Source organism: Mastomys coucha, unplaced genomic scaffold, assembly GCF_008632895.1.
Source record: "Mastomys coucha isolate ucsf_1 unplaced genomic scaffold, UCSF_Mcou_1 pScaffold4, whole genome shotgun sequence".
Lineage (NCBI taxonomy): Eukaryota > Metazoa > Chordata > Mammalia > Rodentia > Muridae > Mastomys > Mastomys coucha.
Window position 1 is genome coordinate 11,691,420 of NW_022196910.1, and position 14,215 is coordinate 11,705,634.

At 37.8% G+C, this 14,215-nt stretch overlaps 1 protein-coding gene across 1 annotated transcript in view; it reads left to right on the top strand.

The window, feature by feature from the left end:
- Positions 1-14,215, top strand: part of Cry1 (cryptochrome circadian regulator 1) — a 61,696-nt gene that overhangs the window by 22,117 nt on the left and 25,364 nt on the right. Inside the window, exon 2 of the mRNA XM_031349304.1 lies at positions 11,991-12,099. Within this exon, the coding sequence (XP_031205164.1) occupies positions 11,991-12,099 (109 nt within the window). The remainder of the gene's footprint in view (positions 1-11,990; positions 12,100-14,215) is intronic.

Here is a 14,215-nt window from a genome sequence, read left to right on the forward strand (position 1 = left end):
TGCGTGCGTGCGTGCGTGCGTGTGTGTGTGTGTGTGTGTGTGTGTGTGTAAGAGAGAGACAGAGACATGAATATGGAGGCCAGAGGACAATGTTAAGTGTCTTTTAAAATTATTTTCCACCTTTTTTTTTTGAGACAGGGTCTCAGTGAGTTTACTAATTCAGTTAAACAGGGTGATTAGCACGCCCCAGGGATCTTGTCTCTACCTCCACAGCACTGGGATTGTAGGCACACAGTCCTGGGCCAAACTTCTACATAGATACTGGGAACCAGCCTAAGGTATCCATGCCTGCTGATAAGCCATCTCCCACAGACCCTTAAGTTTTTCATTATTTCCATAACTTTTCTTCATACTGTTTTCTATTAAAGCCATCAGTATCTGAGGGTATGCTTTTGCTCCCTCTTAATACTGCTTATTTTGCCCTATCTTATTTTCTTAATCAGTCTTAAAAGAAGTTTATATATTTTGTTTTATTTTACTTTATTTTGTTTTTTGAGACAAGGTCTTACTCTGTAGCCTAGGCTGGCCTCAAACTCATAGTAACTGTCCTGACTCAGTTGCCCAAGTACTGGGATTGTAGGCATGAGCTTTTTATATTACTTTGATATTCCTGCTTATATTACTTTCTTTATATGATAACTTTGACCTTTTTCTACTGTGAATTTGTGTTCTGTTTTCACATCATTATAATTTCCTTTTTCTACTTTTTTAGGGGTTCCTGCTGTTTTTCTAACTTAATTTAAAGTCTTCTTTCTAGTAAGTATTTAAGCCAATATATTTCCTTCTAAGCTCCTGTTGTGGTTCAGGCATTGGGTTGTGTGTTCCCCAAGGTTCCATGGCTGATGACTCCACAAGTGGGTGCTGTTGTGAAGTGGTGGACCCTTAGCGGAAGTGGAGTCTCATAGGAAGTGGTCAGGTCATTAGTGTGCTCTCAAAGGGGACAGAAGGGCCACACCCATCCTTTCATTCTTTCTGCTTCCCAGCTACAGGTGTGGCTCATTTCCCTCCATAGTCCCACCACTACCTGTGGCACGGGGGTCCAACTATATTCCAACCTCCAAAATTACGATCTAAATACACTACTGTTCTTGATAAAGTTCGTTATCTTAGACATTTTGTTGTAGTGAGGCAAGACTGACAAACACAGGGCCACTTCAGTGTGTTCAGCAAGGTTTATCTGCATCTTCACTATTTTTCAGCTCTCTGCATTTCCTAAATCATTGTCTCCATGGCCACACCCCCTCTCCAGGTTTCTTGGTGTTTTCCTTTCTTTAAACTCTTCCCACAAAATCCTGCATAAATCTTTCTCCTTGTTACCTCGCTTAAGATCCATGTGTTTCTTGAATTAGTACTTTTCATGGATTGTAAAAAGTTCTGTAATGTTTTCAGATCTCTCAATGTGCAACTCAAGTTACCTTCCTCCTTTTTTGATTGGTTTTCAGTGGAACTTCTGGTGGGATTTCTTTGTAGTATGTATTCAAGTTAAGAATCTGAAAGGATTTGTTATTTGTAGGCGACTCTGGGAATCACATGTATTCCTGCTGCGGGGTGGGGGGGCATGAGAAGGCATAGAGAGAGATTAGTTATCTCAGATTAATACAAACCTGGCACTACTTTAAATGCAGTGCCCTGCTGGAGAGTGTCTTCTGTCGTGTAAATTCCTAAATTCCTTGAATTTTCAGTGAGATAACTTATTCTCAGGGCAGATATTTGTCAATAAAATATATTTTGAATTATTTTAGATATGTAGACAATGAGTACACAGAAAACTCCTACACTGTCTCTGGTTCCCTCTAATATTAATATATCTTTTTGCCAAAACTGAGAGACTACATTACTCACTAAAGTCTAAACATTCAGATTTCACTATTGTTTTTTTTTTTGTTGTTGTTCTAGAATTCCATACAAAGTATAACGTTAGATACAGTAAATATTTCTTACATCTGTTTTGTAACTGTTTCTCAGGATTTTCGTACATTTTTATGACCTTCATAGTTTTGAATATTGTTTCTCTATTTTGAAGAATGGACCTAAGTTTGGGTTTGTCTGATTTTTTTTTTTTCATGACTAGACTGGAGTCATAGGATTAGGAAAAATGTCCCCATTAAAATGGTTTTCTTGGGACTGGAGAGATGGCTCAGTGGTTAAGAGCACCTGCAGCTCTTGCAGAGGATCCAAAATCAGTTCCCAGTGCCCACATGGGAGTTCACTCGATCTGTAACTCCAGTTCCAGGAGATCCAGGGCCCTTTTTTGATCCCCTGGACACCAGGTATGCGCATAGTATACACACATACATGCAGACACACCCTCACACATACAAAAGAAAACTACTACTACAGTGGTCTCCTGTCATATCACCTCAGAGTGTGTGACTCTGACGTGGTGACTTTACTCTGATGGTGCCATTGTTGCCCATGTAAATTTGGTGTTTTACTCTTTCCACTCAAGGGTAAACTTTATATCCTTCCAAGACTGGGAAGAGAAGTAGGCAGTTTTTTACACTGGCTTATTCTGTGACTTTATATTTGCCATATTTACATTTGAATTGGGGATGGAGCTTTTGGAAGCTGTGACTAGAGGAGGAGGGTCTATTATTAGCTTCCTTACTCTGACGAGCCTTGGGCTTTTATTTTCTGTCTTCCTTAACCTGGATTAAGCTCAAGTTTTCCAGGGCTTTGTAGAAATCCTCAGGCTAATGCTGACTCTAGTACCCTGCTTTTAGAGCAGCCCAAGGAATTATTTTAAGAAATGTTCAGTTCTGTTGTTTGTGAGCTTATTAGCTATTTCTGTTAGAGGATCTTAATCCAGTGTTCTGTCAACAAGGTTAGTAAAAGGTTTCATTTGGCACTGAAGTTTAATAATACATTTTGAAGTGGTAAAACTTGAGGGATGTACACATTATTTTAGGAAGTATGATGCTTAATATAGGCATGTTTTTTCAATAACACTTCCCCCACATTCTATGCATTTTTGAGTGTTCTTGATTTAGGCATGTTTTCTCTGATTGCCTTTCCTGCTTCAGTCTTGATTGATTCTTTCCTACCCCAACACACACTCAGTTTTTTTCTGTGAGTAGAACTACCTCAGCAGATCTGTAAGAGAGCATGAGTGAAGAATCACTACCTGCGGACTACCTGGCATCTAGGAGGAGCTTGTTTCCATTGTTTGATTGAAGTTCTTCATTGCCACTTACCCAACCCATTGTGCCTTAGGCATTGTTGAAGTGTTGGTTTCAATAGTGATGACACTATTGAAAGCCTTGTAGATCATGATGTACTTTGTAGCTTAGTCCATTGATAGATTCATGCATTGGTAGCATTAATAGGAAATGGTAGAAACAAGGACTTGGGGCCTAGTTGGAAGAAGTACATGGTGGAGTAAGGGTGGGACACACCCTGACGAGATAGGACTTTTCATTCTGACTCCCTCAGAATGAGGGCCAGGAGGTGGGCCCTTTTGCTTCACTTCATGCTCCCTACCATTGTGCTCTAACTTAAGCAAAACGCCCATGGCCTGGACTGAAATCTGGAACTGTGGGCTAAGACGCAGCCTTCCTCTTATAAGTTTCTTTTGCAGGTATTGTGTACAGAAGGAAAAGTGAATTGGTGCAGTGGTACTCATCCCTCACCATGAGGGAAGAAGAGAATGGCCTCAGTCATCCTGTATCCTTAAAGCTGTCTGATTAGTTTTTCTGAAACATTTTCTTGTAATAATTCATACGAGAAAGATACAGACAGCCATGCTGATTAAGTCAATTAAAAATGATGAGTCCCTTATTAGCCAGGAACCAAAAGCAGGTTCGTGCCTCAGAGTCTCTGATTGCCTAAGCTCAGGGATTCAGCATTTTAGAAGGCAAATCCACAAAGAACATAATTTATATCAGAGTTAGTTGAGGGTCACAGTAACCTTGAAATGTTCATTCCTAGAAGAATGTAGTAATTATTTCAGACATAACATGACAGTTCTTTGACATATACCTTCTTTAGTTATTTTAGTTTACAATAATTATTTTGGTTAATACACCTGGACTATGGTCAAGGTCATAGAAATCTCAAATGTGTTGCCAAGGCAGATGTGACCATCCATGGGGTAGAGGCTTAAGAACTCTCTAAGTAAGCCCAAATGGAGTCAGGACAAGATGGCATTACTTTAGTCACTTCAATATATTATTACATGCTCCATAGAAAAGTAGTGTTATGGCCAAGCAGTGATGGCACATACCTTTAATACCAGCACTTGGGAGGCAGAGGCAGGCAGATTTCTGAGTTCGAGGCCAGCCTGGTCTACAGAGTGAGGTCCAGTATAGCCAGGGCTACACAGAGAAACCCTGTCTCAAAAAAAAAAAAAAAAAAAAAAAAAAAAAAAGAAAGAAAAGAAAAGTAGTATTACATAATGTAGAGAACACAGCTTTGGAGTCCAACATATTCATATTAAATTCTTTAATGTTTTGGTTGTAAACTTATCCTTCAACTGCTGAGTCATCTTTTTAGCCCTAAAATTCTTTTTTAAATCTAAATATTTTTACATTTATTTGCATTTGTGTGTGTGCATGCACACATTACATAGTCTATGTTTGGAGTCCAGAGAATAACTACAGGAATCTATTCTCTCCTTAAAAGATGGATCCCAGGGATTGAATTCATGTCTTCAGGCTTGGTGACAAGTGCCTCTATCCACAAGCTATCTCACTAACCCCAAATTAAAATTTTTATTTCATTTGAGAGCTGAGTTTTGGAAAACGTACATGATAAGTTTTCGACTCTGTAGGTTTTTTTTTTTATTTAATGTGATACAAAGTTGTATACCTTTGTGCCTAGAAAAATAGACATGCACCAAATATTCCTTTCCTATCCTACTTCTCTATTAACTATTAAGTCAAGCTTTAAAATCCTTCTCATGACATAATTAATTTGTTTGGTGATTAATTAGGTAGATATTTATAATGCTTTTGCTATATGTAAGAAATTCTGTGGACATTGGAAAGTGTTAAGCCTGGCTAAACTGATACTAAAAGGCTCTTCTTTAACTTCTTTAACTTCACTGTATCCTTGACTTTTTAATACCTTCTCTACCTTAGAGAAGGAGGGAAAGACAAGAAATGCTTTCTTCCTTCTGCTCTCTCATAGTGTGTCAGTATTAGCCGTTTGTGCTACACAGTTATGTTTTACCCTGGAAGGCTGTAATGAGTTTCTGTATTATATGGTGCACATATTCAGGTACCTTTCCTAGTTCTGTGGACATTACAGCATCACAGTTTGAGCTCTCAGAAACTGGTGGATGGAATTAGTTATCAGTTCTTGGAAGGAAGGCATTTTAGTATTGTTCTGAGGCAGTTTTAGTTGTAAAATGGCTGAAGAAAGCTAGAGGTCTTGGAGAGAGGCCAGAAGTGGGACACTCTCCTTATGTAGTATGTGGTGCCTACAGTAGTGTGTAGCCTCAGACTTGAGTCCAGAACAGAGTTTCTCATCTTCCAAGTGGAAGTCCAAATTCATTGTGTATGAAAATACCATTTTATATAGAGATTTTCTGGGTTCATTTACTACACATAAGATAAACTTCAGAACTTTAATAAATCATGCTTATTGCTCCAGGGAATCATATTCCCAAGAACAATAGGGCTCATCCTGTTTGAGATACCAGTGACACAACTTTGCAGCTTTTGAATTTAAAATTATTACACAAAATGTCTTACTTTTTCTGTCAAGATTTTACTGTGTTTACCAGGTGGCATTGAGTTTAGCTATTCCTGTATCAAGTAGCCTAGTATTCTAGAATGCTAGAATACAAGTGTGCACTGTCAGGCCTTTAATTTCTTAATTTTTGATATTTGAGAACTGAACCAAGAGCCTTGACCATGCCGAGTGAGTGTTCTACTGTTGGAATGCTCACATAATCATTTTCTTGGGTCACACCTCCGCACCTACACTAAAACAGAACCTAAACTAGAACACCTAAACTAGAACAGAAAAGCCCTGTTCTGCCTCTGTTGGTTTCTTTGGGAGGAGTTGTAAGAGGGTTATCTATAAATTTGGTTTGGGATTTTAAATAAAGCATCATAAAACATTTGTTGTAAAAACAACTTTTTGTTCTGATATAAGTCTCTGGATCTGTGCTTTTAATTTTGAGCCTGACAAGTGCAGAATTCACCTTCATGATGTATACTTACTTCATCTGAATTAAATGCTTAAGTATTGGCAGTTAAGAAAATGTGTATCACAGTTGACAGAATAAATGAAAACACTAAGAATTTGTTAGAAATTTTAAAAATGGAGCATATAAAAACCTTAACCCATACTTAGAGACACACAAATTGCTATTTATAATTTTTAAATCTCTAATCAAATACTTTGGGTTATGGCTGAAAACCTTCAATTTTTTTTTATTATTTATGATAGTAGGTCCACATCTCTTTTTTTCATATGTACAGAATACATGGAGATGTTCTTCATGTGATTTTAATGATTTTAGTATATATTCTTTAAGTCAGGTCTCTAGGGTCAACACTGTATAGTTTTGGTTTAGAAAGTCTAAGAGTAGTCTCCACTGATGACTGTGTATGGCACAGTGTAGAAACTATGGCATAGACAGATGGCTGTGTTATGTGAATTCATAATGTCTTGTTTTCAGTAGCAGTGGGATTGTGTTGTATCTTGCCATTGCCTTTTCAGACTATTTTATAGACAGAACTAGAAATACTAGTTATATAAGCTGTTCTAGCACAGACTAGAAAGTAGGTCATTGTGATGGGAGTATGCTAAACCACCCACTGGTTGCTATAGCGATGACCTACTTTAGAAACTATTTCTGTTGATTCATGTTGAAATCATCTTTTGGAAGTGGCATAAGGAAGTTACTACATGTACGTTTTTATAGTAGTAAAAGGTAGTGATTTCTAGAGGAAAATTCTTTAAAATGTTTAAAGAAGTGCATTAATCTCTTCATTTCAGAGTGGTTCATTCAGTATTATAATTAAGTTGTGCTTCTATACATAAAGGATTGTAGTGAGTTTTACTTTGTTTGGCTTATTTAGAAACCAGTCTATTGTTTTATTAGCCAAACCTTCAAATGAGAGTACATGACTATGCAGTACCAAATTTGCCTGTTCAGTGTTGAATGATGTTTTAAGACACATCTTTATAATGTATGAATGTTGAAATAATATTCTCTGGAGCACACAGTCTGAACTCTGAGTGATCCCATTCTAAACTGAGGGCAAAGGACAAAGGGTTAGATTTTGTATAGTTTTCAAATAATAGTTTTTATCACTAAAAAGAAATCTCACTGATCAGTGACTTGATACTTTGAACCTACACTATTGAAGGTTTATTTTTCTGTAATACTACCACAGAATTACAGGCTTTAAGATTAGTCAATTTTGAGTTTTATTATACTGTACCTTTTAAATAGATAGATGTTTATGTTGGCTTTGTCACTGGAGAAAATCAAACCTTGGCTTACAGTCACATCCATATAAAGGTACACATTTAGTGAGATTCTATATAAGCTGAGCATCCAACTAATTTAGTCTTTCCTACTGTTGTGCCTAAGTATTTACATATGTAAATAAATAGATGGGATTTTGTTTTCTAAAACAGGTATTACCCTTTTTTCTATCTTTTTTTTTTTAAGATGAGTCACATGGGTCTGCTATATAGCCCTTGAACTTGGGATCCTCCTGCTCCATATCTTGAGTATTGGAATTATGCGTTTGCATCTTGCCTCTCACCTTAAGAATAGAAATTATTCTGAAAGGAAAGTAACAATAACTTCAGTTTAATGGCTTTTAGCCATTGTGCTACTAATTGGTTTTATATGTTTCTAATAATCTCAAAAGCGATGTAAAACAAGCCTACTAGCATCTTACCCTACTTCAAGTCTTTTCAGTAGACTATGTAAGACCTGTGATGAAATTTACCAGATATAGAAACTAAAACATAGGTTAAGAAAGCCATGTAATTAAGATCAGACACAGGCACTTAATATGAAATCCACAGAAACAAGTGGGGGTATGTGTGTTTGTGTCTATGTATACATGTTTAAACATGCTTGTATGCAGTTTTGTGTGCTATAGAAACAATTTGAATTTTCTCTAGGACTAAATACATTCTCCTCTGACAGTTGAGAGAATAGAGAAAGTACATTTAACTCTGAGACTTAATAAGATATAAACTTGAGATAGGAATTGGCAAAATTATTTCAGGCTGAAGAAAGAATAGGTCGCATGTTCCAAGAGAATGAACATGTACGAAGAGTAGTGGCTTGGTACAGAGGAGCAGTAGGAAGCAGGGTAGAAAATGGCCCTGAGACCATTGGATGGTAGCTGAGAACATACTTTGTTCTTTACTATATAAGGAATGAGTTTTGAAGACCTTTGTACAAGATCATATGTCTCACAATGATTTGATAATGTGTACTGAAATGGATTATGGTGATAGAGATTGTTGATAGGCAGATCTATTTTAAGACACTGCAGTAAATACAAGCAAGTAATAAAGTAGAATTATTGTAGTAAAAATAAAAGTTGGTAGCAAGGAAGAAATGGAAAAGTATTAAATAATACATAATAGTGCTCACCGTGTACAGATACTGATCTCTGTGAGCCCCACATATGTGAACTGATTTAGCTCTCACAAAAATTTTTATGATATGAGTCCTATTATACTTCAGTTTTATAGATAGGGAAATTCAAAGTTTCTCACAGTTGATCAGTGAATAATACTTACTGCTAGATTTGTTAAGATTATGGAACATCTGTGCAGTGGGTGCTAAGAAACATGAAATTGTCTGTTGCTCTGTGAAGGTGCTCAGCAGCAGTAAACCAAGTGCAGGAGATACGGTCCCACCCTCTCTACTCTGAAGGGACGTGTGCTGGTTGGCAATTCTGAGATTTTTTTTTTTTTTATGAAGCTAGTATTAGTCCACTTTTATCTCTAACTGAAACTTCATTTCTCAAAGGTAGATATAATAAGTACCTTGGTAAGTAACTTCCAGTTACCTGTGCACATCTAGACATAAATTGACACATGCAGTATAAATTTTATTTGATCAAAGAAATATGCATATATTTTTCTATGTTATGTATGATGTATATGAGTTCTTGTAGGTGCATGAATATGAATTCATGTGCATGATGTTGATCTAGACTTGGTTGTTCATCTTATGAACTACTTATATCCTTTTGGTGTTTTTGTCTTTCCCACCTTACCTCTTATAGACAGGGCTCCACCATTAAGTTTAGTATGAAAAACTCTTCTTGCCAGTTTCAATAGGAAACATGAACTTAGTGTTAACAGCAAAGACTCAGAGATTACCTCTGCTTGCATTTACTCTACAGGACATGTGAGCTTTGTGCTCTTTCAACTTAAGCAAACTAGTTTATTCTGTTTCTTTTACCAAAAAAGTATTTGATCTTTATTAACATCTAAGGTATCTCAAATATACCTGGCCGAGAGGTGGGCTTCAGACTAGTTAAAGGCACTGCACAATTCTGAGGACCAGAGTTCAGATCCTAGCAAACATGTAACAAGCCTGCTGCCCCTCAAATGCCAGTAATACTAGTGCTTTGGAGAAGAAAGCAATTGAGGCTTGCTGTCTGCCAGTATAGCAGAGTTAAATGTGAGCTCCAGGTTCAGGGACAGACCCAGCCTCAGAGGAATAGGTGAGAGCTATAGGCGAGAATGTCTGACCCTTTCCTGTCTTCTGGTGATATGCACAGGCACCCCCCCCCAACACACATACACATACACAAACATGAATATTCACACTTTCACCCACACTCACAAATAATCTTTAACATTTATTTTTTTAAAAATAAAATACCTCTTTGGGGGCTACAGCCACTGGATTGAGAGAATGCTTGCTTCACATGGGAGAAATGCTGGGTTCAGTCTCTTGTGCCATTATAAAGAAACTAGCACAGTGACATATACTTAGAACCCCAGAACTCAGGATCAGAAGTTTAAGGCCATCCTTGACTTCATAGCAAACTCAAGGCTAGCCTGTACTACACAAGACCATGTGTCTTGTCCCCTCCACCCAAACAATCTTGCTAAGAAAGCACATGAAGTTCCATGACTGTCCATAAACACTTGTCACATATTAGAGGATGCACACTGTGTACATTATTAGGAGCATCAGATGGTTTTATGTTAGTGTGCATCTACTAACAGCAGCCTTCTCTTGAAATAGATATTTAGTAGTGAGTCAAAGCAGGGTTCAGAAAGATGGTAGTTCAGATAGAAAAGTGAGAATGATGTTTTATTTCTGTGTGTTTAACAAAACCACGAGATTTCCTAAGATGAAAGACTTCCTAAGAGTGTCTCTTATGTCTACATGGGTATATCACTGCGGCCCTCTCAGCTGTGGAGAGGGTGCCTGCTAAAGGAGGAACATGTCAGACAGAACTTATGTCACTAATAACTACAATTATTATATCAGCAAGACTTTGGGGTGTTGGTGGCATGAGCATGGAGGAAAACACAAGATAACATCGAGACTTTGAGGACAATGCTGTGTGGTGTAGACCCGAAAGGACAGAAACGGTCTCCTCTGTGCTGTTAGTGTGGTGACGGCTGCCCTTAAAGACTGGACATGTGGCTGGTCCATTTAACTTCTGGGTTTTTCCTCAGTTACTTCTCATTGACAATGCAGCTTGTGGGAAAGGCAAACAAATAAGAAACTTCAACCTAAAGAACATGAAAAAAAATAAAGTAGACACAAATTGAGATCTGCCCCGCTGAGAGGAGCAGAATCCAGATGGAATTACCTGGACAGTGAGACTGAACTCCAGAGCAGGCATCCCTTTCGGGTTTGCTCTTGGGAAACGCTGTTTCCTCACAGTAGAACATGCACAGTAAGCAGCCTTCCCTTGCTCCAGAAGTCTCCCAGTGTCTCACATGTCACCTCATTTCTGCTCACCTCACTGAAAAGGTCTGTGCAGTCTCGCCTACTTCATGAAACTCAATCTAGTATCTCCATAGTCAAGAGCTAATGTCATATGACTTGGTGTCTCTTTGTTGCTTCTTCTTAATTTAGAAAAGGGCATTATGGTTTCTCTCACTTAGGTGATTGCAGTATTCTCTAGAAAAATACTCATTCTTGCTTGTTTTCTGAATCAGAGTTTCATGTATCCCTGACTGACCCCAAACTTGCTACATAACTGAGGCTGACCTGTAGCCATCTTCTACTGTTTGATTCCTGGTGTGATTCCTGGTGTATAGCACCACACCCTACACTCGGATGATGAGAGTTTCCCAGTAGAATGCTTCCATTTTTCCCAATAAAAGACATTCTAGATTTTGTTTTGTTTTGTTTTGTTTTTTGTTTTTCTGAGACAGGGTTTCTCTGTGTGGCCCTGGCTGTCCTGGAACTCACTCTGTAGACTAGGCTGGCCTTGAACTCAGAAATCCTCCTGTCTCTGCCTCCCAAGTGCTGGGATTAAAGGTGTACACCACCACTGCCCTGCATATTCTAGATTTTTAATAAGAAAAACAATTATTTTATCAGGTTTGAAAAATGAAACTAGCTCATCTAATTGCTGTAATTTTTTAAAAGATTTATTTATTTATTATATATAAGTACATTGTAGCTATCTTCAGACACATAAGAAGAGGGCATCAGATCCCATTACAGATAGTTGTGAGCCACCATGTGGTTGCTGGAATTTGAACTCAGGACTTCTGGAAGAGCAGTCAGTGCTCTTAACCGCTGAGCCATCTCTCCAGCCCAATTGCTGTAATTTTTGTTTACATAATTTTTTTGTTAACAAGTTAATTTTTACTAGATTATTTAAATGGAAGTTAGTGATTTCATTCAAAACTTGGAGATTGTGATGTAATAAAAAACTTCTTTTAAATATGGTCTCTTTAAATACTAAGCTACCAGTAAATAGAATGACAAATTAGCATTTTCACATGTAGAATAATCCAATGTTACAATATTTTATACCTTTTAAATTCATATCTTAAGAGTTATAATATTTTCTCTCTAGGTTTTTGCTTCAGTGTCTTGAGGATCTTGATGCCAATCTACGAAAATTAAATTCTCGTCTGTTTGTGATTCGGGGACAGCCAGCGGATGTATTTCCCAGGCTTTTCAAGGTAATTTGAAAAATATATGCATAAATAATGGTTTTTGCTGGTGAAAATAAAATACTTGGTAAATAAATAAACGTATTTGGTAAACAGTCAACATATTTGGTAAATAAGTGACGAAAGCATAGAAAATAGTATTTTTAAATAAAAAACATTTGGTAAGGTGGTAGTGGCACACACCTTTAATCCCAGCACTTGTGAATCAAAGGCAGGCAGACCTCTGAGTTCAGGACAGCCAAGGCTACACAGAGAAACCCTGTCTGTAAAAAATAAAAATTGAAGCTCTTTTCTTCAGTGACAATGCCAATAATAAAATTAGACAGTAGAGAAAACTTCAAAAGACAGGTTCCTTCTTTGACCACTGACTGCCTCTCCCCACAGAGCAGCAGTTATTCACATTGCTTGAGTATGCATGTAGAAACACCCTTGTACAAAAAAGAATTTTGGGAGTTTATATATCCATGTTTGTGGATGTGGTAACTATTCTCTGCTTCAACAGTCAGTGAGAACATATTATACACATCCTTCTGTTCCATGCTTTATTCACATGCTGGAAATCATTTCCTGTTGTATTTTGAGTCTTTTATAGAATTCTATAGTAGTAACATGTACAGCTACAGCTGTATTGTTATTTCTTTTGCTGTTTCTTTTTTTTTTTTCTAGACAGGGTTTCTCTGTATAGCCCTGGCTATCCTGGAACTCACTCTGTTGACCAGGCTGGCCTAGAACTCAGAAATCTGCCTGCCTCTGCTTCCCAAGTGCTGGGATTAAAGGCGTGCGCCACCACTGCCTGGTGTTTTTGCTGGTTTTCTACTGAATGTTTGGCTGTCCTCATTTAGGTCTCTTGCTAATACAGGTATTACCAGTGAACATCTTTGTCCACATTTATGTCCCTTCTGAGATAATTTTTTTAAAAGATTTCATTATTTATTTACTTATTTATTTAATATGTATACAATGTTTTCCCTGCATGTATGCTTGCATACCAGAGGAGGGCACCAGAATTCATTATAGATGGTTATGAGCCACCATGTAGTTGCTGCGAATTGAACTCAGGACCTCTGGAAGAGCAGTCAATGCTCTTACCATCTGAGCCATCCCAGCAGCTCAGTAAGATTTTTTTTTTTTTTTAAAGAGAGCAGTGATGGTTAATCTCGGCTGTCAACTTAATATTTAAAATTATCTGGGAAGATAGGCCTCTGAGCATGACTGTGCGGGATTGTCTTGATTGTGTTGATTGAGGTGGGAAGAGCCGTCCATTGTGGGTGGCACCATTCCCTGGCTGAGATCCTGGACTGTGAATGGAGAAGTTGAGCTGAGAAGCAGCATGGTTCATCACTCTCTGCATCTTGTAGATGTCATGTGATTAAACTGTCTCAAGGGACTGTGCACTAGGTCTGTGGATCACAGTAAACCCTTTCTGTCTTAGGTTACTTGTGTTTTTATCACAACAACAGGAAAAGACACTAAGACAAGGACATCTGGGATCAAAGGATTGTAACATTGAAACTTTACTGATAATGTAAAATTATCATACTTGGGAGTTTTGGTTTGTTTTGATTTAATTTGAACAGCCTTTCTGATCTGCTGGTTTTAGTCCAATGAAAACTTCTCAAAGGGAAAATTTGGTCTAAGGGAAATTAAATGAATTGCCTAAAATCATACAGTTAGCTCATCTCGGTATCTCAGAGCAGACAGAAGCTGATTTTCCTAACTACTCTTCTATATTTTTTTTCCTTCCTACTTACTACAGATATGCTTCCTAGCTGCATATCTACATATGTTGCAGCTATTGATTTATCATATTTTTGCAAATATGCTTCCTCCCCCACCCCCAGGCTTTTTGAGACAAGGTTTCTCTGTAGACCAGGCTGGCCTCAAACTCAGAGATTCATCTTGCCTTTGCCTCCCCAGTACTGAGATTAAAGGCTTGCACCACCACACCCAGCAAAAATAGCAGTATTTCTAATGAAAAAAAGATACTCCTTTTCCTGAATGAGAAGGTCTCCAGTGCTAGAAACAAATCAGTATTACTTAGCTTTCTCTCCTCTCCTTCCTTCCTTCCTCTTCCCTCCCTCCTTCCTTCCTTCTCTCCTTCCTTCCTTCCTCTTCCCTCCCTCCT